This window comes from Electrona antarctica (assembly GCF_951216825.1).
Source record: "Electrona antarctica genome assembly, chromosome: 2".
NCBI lineage: Eukaryota > Metazoa > Chordata > Actinopteri > Myctophiformes > Myctophidae > Electrona > Electrona antarctica.
In genome coordinates this window covers 5044901-5064788 of record NC_136807.1, presented here as the reverse complement: position 1 = coordinate 5064788, position 19888 = coordinate 5044901, and the positions used below count along the sequence as shown (strand labels likewise).

Below are 19888 nucleotides of genomic sequence, written 5' to 3'. Positions count from 1 at the left end.
AGTTCTTCTTGTCATAACAATTCTGATGGTGCACTCTAAATTGAACCGAGATTCTCAGTCCGTTTGATATGCACTAGGGCTAGGCTATGGAGCACAGACCGCCGTTTGTTTAAATTAATAATCAATGAATCTCTGGCTACATTGTGAAATCCTCCCTGTAACTCTTGACGGTGGTATACAGACCCATAAGAGTCCAAATGGTTTCATGTAACTGGGGAACCCCCATCCTTGTACCCCACGTTTAAAAACCAGTGCTTTAACAAATTAACCACATAAAAGCATCTTATAAGCATGCTCTAACATTTCCCTTGAAAAAGCACTTCTCAAGCCTTTTGAATCGCATGACATAGCATTTTTTTTCTCCTAAGTTGACAAGGCAACTAACGGCCGGGCTCCACCGGGCGCGTCAGCGTCGCGTCTCCGTCACCGTCAGGGAATGTTCCCTTTTTAATCAATGAAGGGTGGCTCCACTGCCCGCGTTGCGTTGCGTTGACGGAGACGCGACGCGTGCATTCAAATTGAACCGGTGCGTTTTTTGACGCACGCGACGGAGACACAACGCGTCCGGTGGAGCCCTGGCGTAAGGGCTACTATGCCTCCTTGTTGACTGGAATGTCAGAAGGTCCACTCACCTTAGGGTCCAGTAGGTAGTTGTAAGGCGTGAATATGATCTCTGCATTCTGTTTTAGGTTACGGGCGAGGTAGTACGGACAGCAACTACATGAAAACAAGGCAGCCAAGAGTTACAATGGGAACAACAGGATGCTAGCCGTCTATAAGACACTCTCAGAGTTACAATGGGAACAACAGGATGCTAGCCGTCTATAAGACACTCTCAGAGTTACAATGGGAACAACAGGATGCTAGCCGTCTATAAGACACTCTCAGAGTTACAATGGGAACAACAGGATGCTAGCCGTCTATAAGACACTCTCAGAAACTTCAGAAAGGCCAAATGTAATGGTTAGCATGGTGGATAAGCACTACCAACAGGGAGATGTGTTTGTGAGAAGACAGGGAGGAAATGTCTGACCTTTGCTTGATGCCAAATTTTACAAGGTCCTCTATGTCCATTATGGACTTCACCAAGACCTCGTCTGTACTTTTCTCTGGGGACAGTGAGAAGATGACATTCAGGATCCCAAATGTAATGTGACTACTATACAATAGCATGTGTGGGAAAGCTCCTTAATATAACCTTGCCCCTCAAAAGCAATATCCCGGCTTTACCCAATTCCTTACAAGTGGTGCGATGGTTAAAACTGTATCAAACCCAGACAAAAACATTAGCACCACAGAAAATAAATAAAGAACAAATAGATGACAAGTGTGACGTTGTGGCCAGCTTGAGATAAGACATAATACAAATGGTATTGAAGTTTGAAGGAAGACAACTGGGTGCAATGACAAACAATGGTCAATATTCCAATGATACCGTGTAGTGTAGTGTGTACTGTCCAGATGAAACCTTGGTTCAAACATCTGCTTTCTGTATGCTTTATACTTTGTAGTATGAAGAAAAGCAAAAATATCTCTAAGATCACAGCATCGCAATGCAATGCCTTGTGAGCTTAGAGATCTGCTATTTTTGCTATAACGACATGCCCAAAACAGAAACGTGTGACTGAAACAATTACCTTCAACGTTGTTGTAGAATTTACATGACCTGTTGGATATCTTCGCTCTGCACATGTGAATCTGGAAAGACAACGGTGTGGGGAATCAGTATGAAATCGAAGATCATTGCAAAGATGGTGAAAGCACATCACAAACTGAAGATGTTCTCCATGTCTATACCTTGATGTGGGAGCTCTCTTGACGCATCACTTCCGGGTGGATACACATCTGGTCTCGGGACCCCAACACACACATCTTGGGTCTGGGGGACAAAGGGCAAAGACATACAGTACAAAAACAGAAAAGACATGCCAATCACCTCATTATTGAGTTTGTTCCAACATTTTAAATTTGTGCTCATACACTTTGTTGTAAAAAGTACAACTCATTTTTGAAAATAACTATCAGCTCATAATGGGTCGCAACGTGACAAGTTGTGAGGTTGTAGATCGACTATTTAAAAAAGTTTAACACCATATTAACCAACAATAAAAAGCCCCCACGCAGAACAATACAGAATTACACTGAACCAAAATGATGTGTTTGTACCTGTATGCAGTGTTCTTTAACTCATGTATGACCTGGGAGAGCTGGGAGTGGGTCCTGGATGCATATATGATCCTAGGAAGATCTGAGTAACTCGCTGGTGGAGATACAACATTAAACTTTAGTAGGACAAAATAACAGGCATTTCTTCCCTTGTGATCAAGCTTTGATTAAACATCATGTTATAATTTAGCTATTGAAAAATAGCAGATCTACAAGCTCATAGCGCGCCACCAAGTGGCGCGCTACGAGCTTGTAGGTCTGCTATTTTTGAAAAATCGAAGAACCACTGACATAGAAACATAGCTTTTTCAGAAAACTGTCAGGATGTAGAAGACATTTTTAGAATCTGATCTCAGGTCAAAATGGGTTAAACATCATGTTATAATTTAGCTATTGAAAAATAGCAGATCTACAAGCTCATAGCGTGCCACCAAGTGGCGCGCTACGAGCTTGTAGATCTGCTATTTTTGAAAAATCAAAGAACGACTGACATAAAAAAAAACATAGCTTTTTCAGAAAACTGTCAGGATGTAGAAGACATTTTTAGAATCTGATCTCAGGTCAAAATGGGTTAAACATCATGTTATAATTTAGCTATTGAAAAATAGCAGATCTACAAGCTCATAGCGCGCCACCGAGTGGCGCGCTACGAGCTTGTAGATCTGCTATTTTTGAAAAATCAAAGAACGACTGACATAAAAAAAAACATAGCTTTTTCAGAAAACTATGAGGATGTAGAAGACATTTTTAGAATCTGATCTCAGGTCAAAATGGATTAAGCACTTTCAACCAGTAACACTGATTTATGTTCAACAAGTGCGTGTGTAATAATGCTCGTACTTGAGGCGTCACCGCTGCCCTTCCCCCATTGGTTCAGGTCCTTCAGAAGTGCCTCTCCTCCCACCTTCTGTTTGATCTTCTCTTTTGAAATGTTGTCTTTGAAATGGTCCCTCCAGGCGAGAGTGGCACACAGCAAGCACAAGGTTTTCCCCGTGCCCGTGGGACTCTCCAGAATTCCATTTGTCCCCTGAAAGACACAGACAGAGGTTTTGGACGCTGGTTTGGTCCTCAATTCACGAGGAAACTACAAAGAATTAGGATCATCTTCATCACAATCAGAACGAAAATCTGCGTTGTCTTGTGGTGTCTATCAATCATTTGATTCTTTATATGAAGTTATTTAAAGTTAAAGCCATGTGTGTGCATGTTCGAATCATACCATTACGTACATGACTAACATCACATCACTATTCACTGACTCACGTCATAATTCGATGATATCATACTACACTGTTGACACCGGAGAAGGCTGGTGATACAGGTCAGACACACAGTGCTGCTGATGACGTCACAGCACAAAATATACTTTAATCCAAGTACGGTACTTTGACAACGGATGCTGATGATGACCCAATTATAAGCTGATGACACATTGCTTTGTGATTATATAGATAAAGAGAGGGGGAGAGACATCATCATACAGTAGATGCCAGACGTCATAAACAGTCCTTCAAGTGCATGAAACCTGTACATAAAATTGATTGATTGATTGAAATATGTATTAACAGTTTGCAGAATTACAGTACATTTAAAAAAAACACAATTCATAAACAGATTCGAGCCTCCAATGTTGACATGCAGAACAGTCCCATTATTCAAGTACTTTGTCCATGAAACCTGTACATAAAATTGATTGATTGATTGAAATATTTATTAACAGTTTGCAGAATTACAGTGCAAAAAAAACACAATTCATAAACAGATTCGAGCCTCCAATTTTGACATGCAGAACAGTCCCATTATACAGCTTAAATCTGTGAATGCAGAAATGTAAACAAAGGGTTACATTTGCACACCCTGAGTTATAGAGTATCTATGGAACACAACACGGAATCACAATGAACGTGTGTTTACCTGTTTCAGACACTGGATCACTCTGCTCATATAATCCTTCTGACAGTCATACGGCGTGAAGGGGAACTGTACATCCACCTCTTCGATATTCAATGTTGTAGCCATGTTGTTTCTTTCTAACGCTACAATCGACCAATATACGTTACTTAAATAATGCTACAGTATTGATTGATTGATCAACTCACACGTTAGCTGACATTGTCATTTAGCATGTTAAATAATAATACATCTTGGTACGTTCTTCCTGGGTCCTGATCGTTCCACGTAAACGGTTTAAAACATTTTGAAAGTTCTCTAGTTATTTTTTTTAAATGTTCTAATAAGACGTAAAGTTAAGGATTACTTATGTTGTTTCATCATGTAAACTTCTTTATTTTTATGCTTGGCGCGACGCGCTTGCGCAGTCCACAAAACGGCAATGACATCATCCGTCCGACTGTACTTTTCAAAATAAAACAAGTATTTGTCTCAACTGTACTTTTCAAAATAAAACTATACTAAAGTATCATAACGGGAGAAAGGGGCTGAATAGATAGTAAATTATCATTCTTCACATAACCCCCCCCCCCCCCCCCCCCCCCCACCACCCAATAATGGGTTGCTGTTATGGCTTAAGTTATGGCCCTGGGAATATGGAATTTATATATTGAATTTGTATTTATTTGTGTATTTCAATTTGATGTAGCCTATTAGTTGTGTTTTTTATTGTTTATAGTTATACTGCCAGTGTGCATTTCCATTTTATGTTAAATGTAATGGACAATAAGGTTGTATTCATCTTTATCTGACATCTGACACATTGTTTGTTGATGGTGAACTTTCTCTCTCTCTCTCTCTCTCACACACACGCACGCACGCACGCACGCACACACACACACACACACACACACACACACACACACACACACACACACACACACACACACACACACACGTGTGTATGTGATTAATGATGCTTTACCCCCCCCCCCCTTCCCCCGCCTGCCAGCCTCCTCCAGGATAGAATAAATTGTACATATTCAGAATATTCCGGATTCATTTACCGGTATAGGCTACACACATGTTCTTTACATGTCCGTATCACAGCTAACATTTGTCCATACAATCAAAAAATCATATTTGATCTTGGATAATACTGGATAATCCAAGAATAATACTGCCGCAGCTCCGCGTGTGACATGTATTTATTTTACTAAACCGGATTTTCTTTGCATGCATACCTATATGCCTATTCCAGACCGAGCATATTGAATTCATGTTTTGTCATCAAGCAAGCAAACTTAATTAAAATGGAAAAACGATCAATATAAATGCACAGTATATGTTTTTATCTGGATTGTTGTCCAGTGATGCAGTATAGCTCAATTTCAAAGGAGCCACTTCATCCATATTCATTTAGTCCAGACTGCCACACCTACAGGGCTGACAGAATGCCATACATCATGTTGCCTGCAGGCTACATGTGATGAAAGAAAGGTTGCAGTAGTGAAAAACAAACAGTAAATCCTCAGTGTTAATTTAACTCAGACATTGTGCAAACCTAACCAAATGGCCCGTATGAGTCCATTTGGTTACATTTGTACACTATGTTACAAATGGATAAATGAACACTTTTATTGTAGTATTTGATATGTAACGCTTACTTCCAAAACCCCACCGGGTTTGGGGCCATATATAATGGAGCCATAAGTATATTCATTAGTGTCCTGTGTCCTATACTTCACAGACCTCCATGGACCACAATGGGAATAAGCCTTAGGGCATGTATTGTTTTGTTAATATCAGAATACTGATAAGTATTGATTTCAGTTGTTACAATTCCAAACTCGCTTTAATTACTTCATGACTAGTATTAAATTACTATAGTACTTAATGACTAGTATTAAAAAGTTATTGTCTTTTGTCCAATGTAGTTTTGTTAACAGTTCATACAGTTAACATAACTATAACTCTATGCATTTGAAATTCATTAAAAATGTTACTTTTCAGGATTCCAATTAAAAAATGGCAAAACAGTATTCAGGTTTTCAATTCAAATATAGTAAAAATAGCCGATCTACAAGCTCAAAACGTGTCGCAGCGCGACGCGTTTTGAGCTTGTAGATCGGCTATTTTTGCTACGACAAACATGCACTGTGGCCCCTCTGGAGTGAATGTGAATAATATAGTGGCCCTCTCCATCGTCTGACACCATGGGCAGAAAACCTTCAGTTACATCATCAATATGACATCAGTCTTCTCATATTTGGGCTCAGACCGCACATAGTTTCTGGACAATTGCTGGTTTGGCCGTCTTCACACTCAGCACTCCCCTGGGTCCTCAGCAATACCCACACCAAGTCCGTAAGTTGATTGGATGAGCAGTTCTTCAGATATGCAAAGGACACATAATCACTTACAGTCACATACAAACAGAATCTTGTGGAATTTATCGAAAATAGATAGATAGGCCCTTTATTCTGTTGTCGAATACCAAAACTTGACTGATGTTAATATCCATGCATGCATTCTCATAAATGGTGAGCAGTTATTTTTTTAATTGTCAAGGAAAATGGCACCCTCAGGGTACCCCTGTAATTGGTAATATTATCACATCTCTGAGGGACAAGAGAGAGGAGAATATTATATATCTGTTTGAAATGTGCAGAGATCATTACACTTCATGGGTGAGAATTCTGTTCTCTTCTATAGATGTGCACAATATGCAAATTGGTGTGTTGCTTTCTTGAGCCATAAATCAAACCAATTCAATTATCTTTTTTTTCTTCTTCTTTTTTACTGAAATGGTCCTGTGTGAACTGTGAAGTCGTAAATGAAAGATGCTCACTGCCATGTATTATCTCCAGATGGTTTTCGTCCATATAGGCCTATATTGTAGTCCTGTATAGATAATAGAGGTCTTCAACGTTTCAAGGACCCCACAGGGACCCCGTATGCATAATGCATTCTCCAGCCTGGTATATTAGTCAGTGCAGTGCCAGGTGTGAATCTGATCATCATAGTGTAGTAGTGGTGATCATATCAAGCTGATTTAGAACAGCCTCCCTCCACTCAACGAGCTATGACTATGAGCTCGCTGATGAAGGGGCCAGCATGCAGCGCTGGCCGTGGTGCTGAACTGAACTGAACTATTCATTCCATCATGGTAATGTACAGTTGGAGGCCATCGATATTGTCCTTTTCTTTTTGCTGAGGTTTGCGTGATCTGCGCAAAAGGACAGTTAACCCATTTTGGGCGGGAACCCCTTTTGGTGTTTTAAACATGTTATAATTTAGCTATTGAAAAATAGCAGATCTACAAGCTCATAGCGCGCCACCGAGTGGCGCGCTACGAGCTTGTAGGTTGCTATTTTTGAAAAATCGTGAAAATATTTATTTCAGAAAACTGGAGGATTTAGAAGGATTTTTTAAAATGTTGAGGTCAGGCCTAAATGGGTCAAATGATAAGGGACAATATCGGTGGCACCCAACTGTATCAGAGCTGAGTCGGGCTAACCTAACCTGGTACAAACGCTCACCTGCACCTGGGCAGTTAAAGACAACGACAATCCACATCTAGCCTACAAACAGAATCATTCTGATGTTCATAATAATATACCAAGTGAAGCCCTATTTATTTCATACTGTCTGACGATGTTGCACGAAAATTAAGAAAAGCTGATTTACAAGCTAACGAAAATACATAGGCTAGCGGTGGCCGAACGGATTGCGGAGCGGTCTTGATACCGGAAGGTCGCCAGTTCGAATCAGCGGTCCGACACGTTAAAATTACTACCGCTGAAGTGCCCTTGAACAAGGCATTGAACCACTACGATGAAATGTTCTATGAGCAGGGCCTGGCTGGAAACAAGTTCTTGAGCTTAGCCCAGATACCCTGGGTAAATATAGTAATCATTTCATTAGTCAAAACAGACGCCATCAGGTTGTAGCTATAGGTCAGGATGCAGTTGGCTGCACCTGCGGGCGAGGATAAGTGCCCCTAAACACAGTATAAAGCATATATGTAGGTCTAATAATTATGTATTCTCAGTTTGTCATGTCACACCCACACGTCAAAATGTTGCATTGAAGAGCAGTGGCCCAGTGGGTAAGGTCTCTCTCTCTCTCTCTCTCTCGCTGTGCGCGTGCGCGTGTTCCCCTGACAGACCACAACCCCAGCAGCTCTACCGGTGAAGTTATATTGCTTCATTGTTCTTTACCGGGGCGACGGCGAGCATCAGGCCAACGGAGACTCTCGCCTTCACGGGTTAACAATTCCTTCCTATTGACCATATCGCTTGAACATCCAGACAGCAGCCATGGCAACCAGCGTCATGTCAGGTAAATGACAGCATCTCTATAGATCTCCTCAAGAAATAGCCATCGAGTGCTTTGGGAACATTATGGCAATTAATTCGATTGGAAAGGAAATGAAATACGAACGACGCTGTAGGCTGTACAGTACTGTAGATAGGAAGACCACTCCTTTTTGCAAATTCATATAGGCTGATAACTTAAACTGACAAACATGCCTAAATGACATATCACTCTGTGAGTCATATGAAAACTGTAGTGAGGTTATACTGACCCTTCTCATCAGTTACAGTAGCCTAATATTGGCTAATATCCAGGCAATTGAGTGATGATGCACGGCGTGTTTGTAACGTGATTGTTTAATTGACAAATCCTTGCGTCTGGAGAAGTGCTGAAAACATTGAAATGGTATAGCCTTTTAGCTTATATGCATATAGCCTAGCTCTAGAAAAAAGTATTTTACAAGTTTACTAGTTTACTATAACTGTACTGAGGTGCTGAGTCACTTTATTTTATTCCATCTTGGTTAATGCTTCATATAGTTCCCAATTCCACACTGTAATGATTTCCTTTGATGCTTACACTGTAAAATCCTGAGTGTTCGTGTAACTCTGAGAGTGTATAAATGGAACCGAATGTACCCTATACTGGTCCATTTGGTTCCATTTGCACACTCTCCGAGATGCTATGATTGGACAACACCTGCCCAAGAACCAGAATTTGAACAGTGTAGTGTAGAATATCAGGAATAACTTTTTTTGTAGGACTATAACCTCATACAGCCTTTAGCTTAGACCAATATATTTTGCAGAATAATATCTCTGCCATCAGGGATGTGTTGTGCAACTTACCCAGAGGCACTCAGAGAACACAAAAGGGTCATTTTGGAAACGTGTGTGTGTGCATGTGTGCGTGCGCGCGTGCGTGCGCGCGTGCGCGCGTGCGCGCGTGCGCGTGTGTATGTAGGCTCAGGTGGTGAGAGATGGGTGGATACTATTATTATGATATTGTCTAATTTTTCTGTGCCACATGTGGCAACACACACACACACACACACACACACACACAAACACACACACACACACACACACACACACACACACACACACACACACACACACACACACACACACACACACACACACACACACACACACACACACACACACACACGCGTGTGACACTGGATCAATAGTGCTTTGTCACAGCAGCCACACCCTGGAGAGTACATGTGACAACAGAGGGTGTGTGAGCAGGGGCACACAGCCGTGTGTGAGCAGGGGCACACACACAGCAGTCTGCTGTTGCATGTTAAGCCATTTTGACCTGAGATCAGATTCTAAAAAATGTCTTCTAAATCCTGACAGTTTTCTGAAAAAGCTATGTTTCTATGTCATATTTTTCAAAAATAGCAGACCTACAAGCTCGGTGGCGTGCTATGAGCTTGTAGATCTGCTATTTTTCAACAGCTAAAGCATAACATAATGCTGACACCAAAAGGGGTTCCCGCCCAAAATGGGTTTTAAGCATGTCATAGCTGCAGGACTATTCTCCATTATTTAGCTGAATATTATAATCTCGAATATGTATCACAATTATTGACGATGATGTTTTTTTTTGTAGAAAAAGATGATTTTTAAATTCCTTTTAATGCCTTTGTTGTTCCTTGGCATATATTTGGTCAAACATGTAAGTAATTGTCTCCGCCAGGCCGAGGGCGTGGCCAAGACTATACGTTTTTGCCCCTGTCCGTCCGACCGTGTGTCCGTCCGTCTGTCAATGTGTACGAATCGGTACACATTGCCTGTTTAGTTACCGGTATGTGATCAAGACAGATCTGTCAGATCTTTCAGAGTGGCCCGTTTTGAACGAAATGCCTCAACTCATAAACGCAGCATCCAATTGTCATAAAACTTTGCACACGTTCCCAGTAGGCCAAGGAAGAAAATCAGCTAATCTCCGGTACCGTTGGATCGGAGTAAAACTTTGCGTGCATGCACACTCCCTGGAGGCCAAGGAAGAACCTCTGCCCCAAAATGTTCACACCGGCCTGTTTCCCAAACATTGCTGGCCCACAATAACCGGTCCTAACCATTCACATTTTTCTAGTTGTCACTGTGAATCTATTGTTCTTCTGTGAACCTGATGATGGAGAGAGATGAGAGATGAGGTTGTACAAGGTTCTGGACACTAATCCTTGTTTAATGATGAGGAGATGAGGGTTGCAATAAAAGAAAACACACACACGCACGCACCCACGCACGCACGCACGCACGCACGCACGCACGCACGCACGCACGCACACACACACACACACAAACAAAACCACACCAAAACCATCACAACTATAAGTCAGATCTGTCTAGAAGAGGATCTGATCAGATATCCTCTCCTAGACCGTTTCGATCCTAGTACGAGCATTTCCGTAAAAATGTATTTCAATTATCGATTACTACTGGACAAGATGCCAATGCAGACAGTTTAATGTTAATATCTTCATCAACAAAACAACAGTGTAAAATGTTGAGATTTCCCTCAGTTCAGCGTTACTAACGTGATGCAGTGTGAGAATAATTGGATGGAAATGTCGGTTCACAATCATTACGAACTTGACCGATGGACAGCTGGATTTAAGAGCACGTGGTCATCATAATCATGCTTTGGAGGGCATTGGAGCAGTGACTTTGCCCAAATCTGGAGATGACATCATATTGACCTCATAGACTGGTCACATGATGTCTGACATCCTGGAAGGTACTCGTAGTTAGTGTTCTTAGTTACAACTTTGGCCACAAGGGAAGACATGAATTTAATGAACCTTCCTACATTGGTAAATGGTGCATTTATATAACACCTTTATCCAAGGCACTTTACATAGATTGTGCATTACATTCACCCATTCACACACACATTCATACACCGATGGCAGCGGAAACCATGCAAGGCACCAACTAGCACATCGGGAGCAATTAGGGGTTCAGTGTCTTGCTCAAGGACACTTCGACAGTAACTCTGGGGGAGCCCGGGTTCGAACTGGCAACCTTGCGGTTCCCATCCAGGCACTCTAGCCCTGAGCCACCGCCGCCCCCTAGTGGCCACTCTAGCCCTGAGCCACCGCCGCCCACATACATTATCACAGGATAGACATGGTGTGGCTTTCTGTGTTTGCAAAGATTTCAGTGTGCATTCCATATACAGGTATCTGGGTACCAGGTATCTGGGTTCCATATACAGGTATCTGGGTACCAGGTATCTGGGTTCCATATACAGGTATCTGGGTACCAGGTATCTGGGTTCCATATACAGGTATCTGGGTACCAGGTATCTGGGTTCCATATACAGGTATCTGGGTACCAGGTATCTGGGTTCCATATACAGGTATCTGGGTACCAGGTATCTGGGTTCCATATACAGGTATCTGGGTACCGGTATTCCATATACAGGTATCTGGGTACCAGGTATCTGGGTTCCATATACAGGTATCTGGGTACCAGGTATCTGGGTTCCATATACAGGTATCTGGGTACCGGTATTCCATATACAGGTATCTGGGTACCGGTATTCCATATACAGGTATCTGGGTACCGGCATTCCATATACAGGTATCTGGGTACCGGTATTCCATATACAGGTATCTGGGTACCGGTATTCCATATACAGGTATCTGGGTACCGGTATTCCATATACAGGTATCTGGGTACCAGGTATCTGGGTTCCATATACAGGTATCTGGGTACCGGTATTCCATATACAGGTATCTGGGTACCGGCATTCCATATACAGGTATCTGGGTACCGGTATTCCATATACAGGTATCTGGGTACCGGTATTCCATATACAGGTATCTGGGTACCGGTATTCCATATACAGGTATCTGGGTACCGGTATTCCATATACAGGTATCTGGGTACCAGGTATCTGGGTTCCATATACAGGTATCTGGGTACCAGGTATCTGGGTACCAGGTATCTGGGTTCCATATACAGGTATCTGGGTACCGGTATTCCATATACAGGTATCTGGGTACCGGTATTCCATATACAGGTATCTGGGTACCGGTATTCCATATACAGGTATCTGGGTACCAGGTATCTGGGTTCCATATACAGGTATCTGGGTACCAGGTATCTGGGTTCCATATACAGGTATCTGGGTACCGGTATTCCATATACAGGTATCTGGGTACCGGTATTCCATATACAGGTATCTGGGTACCGGTATTCCATATACAGGTATCTGGGTACCGGTATTCCATATACAGGTATCTGGGTACCAGGTATTCCATATACAGGTATCTGGGTACCGGTATTCCATATACAGGTATCTGGGTACCGGCATTCCATATACAGGTATCTGGGTACCGGTATTCCATATACAGGTATCTGGGTACCGCTATTCCATATACAGGTATCTGGGTACCGGTATTCCATATACAGGTATCTGGGTACCGGTATTCCATATACAGGTATCTGGGTACCGGTATTCCATATACAGGTACCTGGGTACCGGCGGTATTTCAGCTTGATCTAGGGGTGCACTCACACGGTTAATGCAATTCTCTGTGCTCGTTGGATCAATGCTGTGTTGTGTCATGGCCGCCCAATGCATTTCCAATGGAGGTCACATGGTTTGACACAACATAGGGGGAGGGGTCTGTTGTATGGCTTTCAGCTGAGTTTCGACTGCGCCCCTCCCCCCCATACAACACAATGTTGTGTCAAACCATGTGACCTCCATTGGAAATGCATTGGGCGGCCATGATACTACACAGCATTGATCCAACGAGCACAGAGAATTGCATTAAAGGTGTGAGTGCACCCAAAGTCTGCACTCTAAAAAGTTCCACTAATCCTAGCAGCTGCAAAGCGCCTGAAAAGCAAATTAACAAGACGGGGAGAAATACGCAGGAGAGCCATGAAAGATAGATGAAGGCAGAGCACAGAGATGGTGGAAAAAAGAGATTGGGCTAGAGAGACATGTCGGAATGAAGTGATAAATAATATTACAGGGGCACGGCAGGAGAGAGAGAGAGAGAGAGACAGGAGAGAGAGAGAGAGAGAGAGAGAGAGAGAGAGAGAGTAGAAATAATATAATGAGAAATGTGGGAAGCTGGGCCTAATTTCCCATGTGGCTTCTGCTCAGTCAGACACATCAGATAGATGTATTGTAGGTAGAGGTTATGGATGTTGTGTCTATGGGCAGAGTATTGGTTAAGCCATTTTGGGCGGGAACCCCTTTTGGTGTAAGCATTATGTTATGCTTTAGCTATTGAAAAATAGCAGATCTACAAGCTACAAGCTTGTAGATCAAGCTACAAGCTTGTAGCGCGCCACCGAGTGGCGCGCTACAAGCTTGTAGGTCTGCTATTTTTGAAAAATCGAAGAATGACTGACATAGAAACATAGCTTTTTCAGAAAACTGTCAGGATTTAGAAGACATTTATAGAATCGTTCCCAGGTCAAAATGGGTTAAACCAGGGACATCCAGGGACAGACAGTCTGCTGTGGCAGGATTAGAAACACTGTTACCCCACTTCATTGTCACAATCAGGCCATCGAGTCGACTAGGGCCACGCGCAGAAGCAGATTTAAGCCTCCCGACTGTAATTTGTTTCTTTGCACACCGTGCGATGGGGAGACTCTAAGAGATTTGGGAGGTACATGCGAAAGTCGGTCAAGGGAGTCTTTATTGATCCTGATTCAATTTAGTTTAGGTAATCAGATCATACACCAATCGTGGCTAACTGTAGAAAGTAGCCGTGGGCATCGATATCCCCTTAGTGCATTATCTGTCTGATAATGGACGGACGGACATTATACTTTTTGTGTAAAATCATGACAGAGATGCTGTAATCCTTTCTAAATAACCGCAGTGTAGTCTATTGCCTGTTGAAACTATAGTAATGCATATCCAAAATTAAAATATGAAATTTAAATGTTGATGTTAACTGAAGCTCACTTGAATGATGGTCCACATGTCATTTCATTTGAAGATACTACTGTATGTACATTGGTGTGCTACAGTGCTACTACGTCTCTGCCATGTCGTTTCCACCCAAAATGTAATCATCTGTTCAGGGGCGGGGAGCTCACAGGTGTTTTAATATTTCTTTGCTGATGGATTAGGGCCAAATGACATCTCTGACTTAATGAGTTGAGTTAAAACAAAACATGGTGAGGCCGGAATTTAGTTCATTATTATCTATGCCACGTATTAGTTGGAACTTGGAACGAACTCCCAGAGGATCTGAGGCTTGTGCCAAGAAAATCATTATTTTGCCTAAACAATTAAGCAAATGGTCTGCTTGTCTTTCTATTTGGCATCTCCCAATAGGAGGAGCGCAGTCTGTTCTTCCACCTGAGAGAGTTCCAAGTATTGTCTGCTGTTTCAGATGACCTTTACCTGGTCTATGCAGGCTGGGTCATAGATACTTTGCTGTCTCACTGTCTTTTAACCACTTAACCCATTTAGGCCTGAGATCAGATTCTAAAAATGTCTTCTACATCCCAACAGTTTTCTGAAAAAGCTATGTTTCTGTGTCAATCGTTCTTCGATTTTTCAAAAATAGCAGACCTACAAGCTCGTAGCGCGCCACTCGGTGGCGCGCTATGAGCTTGTAGATCTGCTATTTTTCAATAGCTAAAGCATAACATAATGCTAACACCAAAAGGGGTTCCCGCCCAAAATCGGTTAAACCATACAGTATACAGTTTATTGAGTATAATGTACATCATTGAATGGAGTTCCCGGACTCCTGCTATAGCTTAGCCGTAAATAGCTGATCTACAAGGTGAGCTTGTAAATCGGCTATTTTTGGTGAATGTTGGCCACAGAATATGGATGCTATAACCAAGAGAGCATGGTGGAGTGTTCAGCCGCTGCAGTGTGCCAGCTGCTGTATTCTGACGTAGGTTCAGTGGGTTCATTAGATGTCTGTCCCTCCCAAAGTGACCTCTCCATCACTCTCTAAAGGAACAGTATAGCTAAGACACTTTTAACCATTTAGTTTCAACCTGGCATCTCTATTTTGGGCCTGTATAGGTGGACATTTTTCAAAAGAATTCCAAAAATAGCGAATATAGCAAGAAATTCTACAAACTTCACGCAATGTCCTATGTGCTATTTGTGCATGGCACCTTCGTACGACCAAGTAAAAATAATAGCAGCTTTCACTAATGGAGTCACCGTCAATAATAAAAATCACACCTGTGTGAACTGAGTGGTGCAACTCCCCCCCAGCCCCCCCCCCCCCCCCCTCTCTCCCTCTCTCTGTCTCTCATTAGCAGGCAGCAGTGCAGCACTATCTCGCTCTCTCTGTTTCTGGCACAACAGCGCCACTTTTGGTACTCATTGGTACTCGTGCTCATAGTGACATAGTTAGGTGAACACATAGGTTAACACGGACATTGCTGTTCCTTGGAGTGGTTGCACCACTCAAAAAATGTAAACGGACATGCAGGGCTGCATGCGCACAGCAGGGATGAACACTGTACGTGTGTTTGTGTGTGTGAATGCAACCCAAGCACAAGCAGGCTTCTGTCTGGCTGCATGGGCCTTACAGCAATTCCTACAGCAGATATATACTGTAGGATTCTGTTATGTAAACTAGCTGTGCGTGTGCGTGTGTTGTGTGCATGTGTGTGCATGCATGTGTGAGAGAGAGATGTTTGGAATCTTTGCGCATGCTAAATGGCTGCGTGACTGAGAATGTCGATGGTTATTTCAAGATGACAGTTTGCCTCTTAATAATTCACTACATGACCAGGCAAAACTCTGCACTCAGACTGCCCTCGTGGCTACAGCTGCAGTGGAAGGAAACGTGCTGCCTTCCTGTTACTCCTGCATGTCTCTCTGGTCATCATAGTCCTCATTCACGCACGCAATGAAGTAAATAAAGCATAACTCACTCACCACTCTCTTCAGTGTTTTATTTCACACGATCAAAGAAAGGGCCATCAAAAACCACGGAATAGATCCAAAATGCAATGCAATACAAAATAATAATCTGAGCTGGGAAGGAGTATGTATTTTACCCTGCAGATCAAAATGTGGTTGCTTCCGCAGGGCACTCTATTACCTGATTTATTTTTCTTTCTTTCTTTTTTACAATTGCTGCAAACATTAATTCACATTTTCAGTTTTGTATAATATTGCTAAGGAATCTATACGACAGACTCTCAACATTTGTCAACTGTATCATTTAATCAAATGTATTGCTGTAAGGATCAAATGTATAAGCAGGATCACCAAGGTAGCTAGATAACTTGGTTAAAAAGTGTTTTGAAATGTTAGCAATCATCAACATGCATGAAAAAGTAAAGCGTTTCATATAGGCCTATTGTTTTACATATTTATGCCAGTATTGCAGGGGTAACTTTAAATCTTACTTTGTAAAATAAAATGTTCACCATCTCACTGTAAATGATGCTTATACCACATCATGCTCACAATGCGCTTCTAAGCGGAGAACGAATGACAGGTCTTTAAAACAGGATGAAGTGGGAGGGGGACTGTGTGACAATTAATCGGCAAGCTAAATGAAATGGCCGTGACAGCCCTACTGACAACTCTTACATAAACAACAGCCCGTTGAGCTGGTGAACAGCCCTACTGACAACTCTTACATAAACAACAGCCCGTTGAGCTGGTGAACAGCCCTACTGACAACTCTTACATAAACAACAGCCCGTTGAGCTGGTGAACAGCCCTACTGACAACTCTTACATAAACAACAGCCCGTTGAGCTGGTGAACAGCCCTACTGACAACTCTTACATAAACAACAGCCCGTTGAGCTGGTGAACAGCTCTACTGACAACTCTTACATAAACAACAGCCCGTTGAGCTGGTGAACAGCCCTACTGACAACTCTTACATAAACAACAGCCCGTTGAGCTGGTGAACAGCTCTACTGACAACTCTTACATAAACAACAGCCCGTTGAGCTGGTGAACAGCCCTACTGACAACTCTTACATAAACAACAGCCCGTTGAGCTGGTGAACAGCCCTACTGACAACTCTTACATAAACAACAGCCCGTTGAGCTGGTGAACAGCTCTACTGACAACTCTTACATAAACAACAGCCCGTTGAGCTGGTGAACAGCCCTACTGACAACTCTTACATAAACAACAGCCCGTTGAGCTGGTGAACAGCCCTACTGACAACTCTTACATAAACAACAGCCCGTTGAGCTGGTGAACAGCCCTACTGACAACTCTTACATAAACAACAGCCCGTTGAGCTGGTGAACAGCTCTACTGACAACTCTTACATAAACAACAGCCCGTTGAGCTGGTGAACAGCCCTACTGACAACTCTTACATAAACAACAGCCCGTTGAGCTGGTGAACAGCTCTACTGACAACTCTTACATAAACAACAGCCCGTTGAGCTGGTGAACAGCCCTACTGACAACTCTTACATAAACAACAGCCCGTTGAGCTGGTGAACAGCCCTACTGACAACTCTTACATAAACAACAGTGAACAGCCCTACTGACAACTCTTACATAAACAACAGTCCCGTTGAGCTGGTGAACTCGCTCACACATACACGACCACAATCCCACTAGACGCCCTGGAGTAATGTTGCATGCACAGTCAGCAGCAGCAGCAGGGGAGGTTCACATTAAATATTGCATAGTTGTACTCTGCTCTAGAGAAACAATAAATAGAGAGAGAAGAGAGTGAGAGGGGGGGGGGGGAAGCTGCATCACCATCTTCACCTTTTCAGATGACCTTTTGTGAAAAGGTCACATTAAGGCAGGAAGTGAACTGGAAATATTCAAAAGCGAGCTACATTTGTTAATTAACCACTTTCAACCCATCACTATTTGTTGTGTTCTCTGTGAAAAACAGAGATGGTGCAGTGTGCCTTACCTCTGCATATTAATTCCGCCCAAACTGGCCTGTTGGTCACAAATGAATAACTACTGAATATTCAATCTCTTTCTTTCTCTCTCAGCCTACACGGAGAAGATCAAGGAGATGTCAATGATGTCAGTACTGTGTTCATGTCTGTATCCCCAGGCCATCTCTACTGCCACCCACTTCCAACATGAAGGTCAGTAACACATGTTCTGTTCTGGATTCATTTATGTGGAAATCCTTCAATGCAGCCATGAAAAGTCTCATAATTACAGCAGGATTGTTACGGCCCTAGGTAGCCTCATTTCTTTATGTTAACCCTCTGAATGTTTGGTGCAGCCAAATGCGGCACAGCATATAACAACATATACATTAAAATAAAACAAATTAAAAACATATAGTAAACAATGAAGGAGAACATGGAGGTTTAAAAAGGCACAAGAAAAGAGTCCAAGAATTACTCCATGGAGGCAGTGGGACAGTTGTTACTTTAAAAGACCAAAGAGAACATACGTGTCTTCAAAATGGAAAATAGGATGCAGTCCTAAGAACAGTAAGTTGTTCCACAGTTTTGGTGCTGCAACCAAAAAAGCACAGTCGACTTTTAGCTTCAGTCGTGTGCGCTGGACCTTTAAAATCTGGTCAGCTGATCCGAATAACTTAGTGGTGTAATTTTGGCTCCCGTGTTTCTCTCCAGACATTGAGGTGAAGCCGATCAACAAGCGTCTTTCAGGCCAGTCGTTCGAGGTCTTCCTGACGTGGCCCACTGAGCCGGTGACAGACAAGCCCAGCCCCCTGGCCTCACCTCCCAGGAAGGAGGTCTCCCTGGGAGAGCTGCAGAGGAGGCTGGAGGATGCCGAGGAGAGGAGGAAGGTAGGAGGAGGAGGAGAGGAGAAAGAGAGGGCGGGGAACTATGGAGGGAGGCGTGTGAGGCGCCATTCCCAAGCCAGTTATTTTGTGGAGCGTTTGTTTTTGTTCAGTCAACTTCCTGTGTATGTGCAGCATGGAAACAAACAGGTGATAACCTGTATTGCATCCAAACTATTCTGTTTGAGAACATTGTCTCAGTCAATCACAGCGAGCTCTACTGGCGTTGGGTTTGATGAAGACCGTGTTCAGAAGAGTGGATAAGTTAAGTGAAATAGGATGCAAGTTATGGTTGAAGTGAAGATATTATGGATGAAATGGATTACATGTACTGTATTGTACAAACCCCGTATTTAAAAAAATAAAATCATTGGAAAAAAGTAAACGGAATTAGATTAGAATTATTAATTACTGTAGTCTCCAGCTCAAGGGAAGTTTGTTAATGAGGGAAATACCCAAGGGGGCAGGCAGGCTTTCCAACGTTGAAGCTCTAGGTCCTAGTGGTAGGAGGAGGGACTACAGGCGGACCCGTGGATTCATGACCGGGAAACCCCGTGCAGCTGGGCTTTAACGTTGAGCGCTCAGTTGCCCTACGTCACTCAGGACCTCAAAGTTGAGGTCCTGGGAGGGACTTCCGGCAGTCTTCCGGGTGCTTCAAAACGCCACTGAGCAACTTCCACTGACATGAATAGCTGGGGGGGCGGAGCTTCGCGCCAGTTCAGTCTCTATTATATATATACTCTATGGAAATACCTCATTAGATAATTATAATTAGTTTA

General features: G+C 42.7%; 2 protein-coding genes across 3 annotated transcripts in view; one reads left to right on the top strand and one right to left on the bottom strand.

Annotated features, from left to right (window-relative positions):
• rtel1 (regulator of telomere elongation helicase 1) overlaps nt 1–4501 on the bottom strand; it is a 36391-nt gene extending 31890 nt beyond the window's left edge. For both annotated transcript variants that reach the window (XM_079521723.1, XM_079521724.1), the window contains exons 1-7: nt 4081–4501; nt 3007–3193; nt 2167–2260; nt 1798–1879; nt 1638–1698; nt 1034–1109; nt 633–717 (exon numbers count right to left, since the gene is read on the bottom strand). In XM_079521723.1, coding sequence (XP_079377849.1) covers nt 633–717; nt 1034–1109; nt 1638–1698; nt 1798–1879; nt 2167–2260; nt 3007–3193; nt 4081–4185 — 690 coding nt within the window. In that variant the 5' untranslated portion in view covers nt 4186–4501. The remainder of the gene's footprint in view (nt 1–632; nt 718–1033; nt 1110–1637; nt 1699–1797; nt 1880–2166; nt 2261–3006; nt 3194–4080) is intronic.
• A 3769-nt stretch (nt 4502–8270) lies between these two features.
• Nucleotides 8271–19888, top strand: part of LOC306937896 (stathmin-2-like) — a 13365-nt gene continuing 1747 nt past the window's right edge. The window contains exons 1-3 of the mRNA XM_079521922.1: nt 8271–8400; nt 18340–18438; nt 18940–19115. Of these exons, the coding sequence (XP_079378048.1) occupies nt 8379–8400; nt 18340–18438; nt 18940–19115 (297 nt within the window). The 5' untranslated portion in view covers nt 8271–8378. The remainder of the gene's footprint in view (nt 8401–18339; nt 18439–18939; nt 19116–19888) is intronic.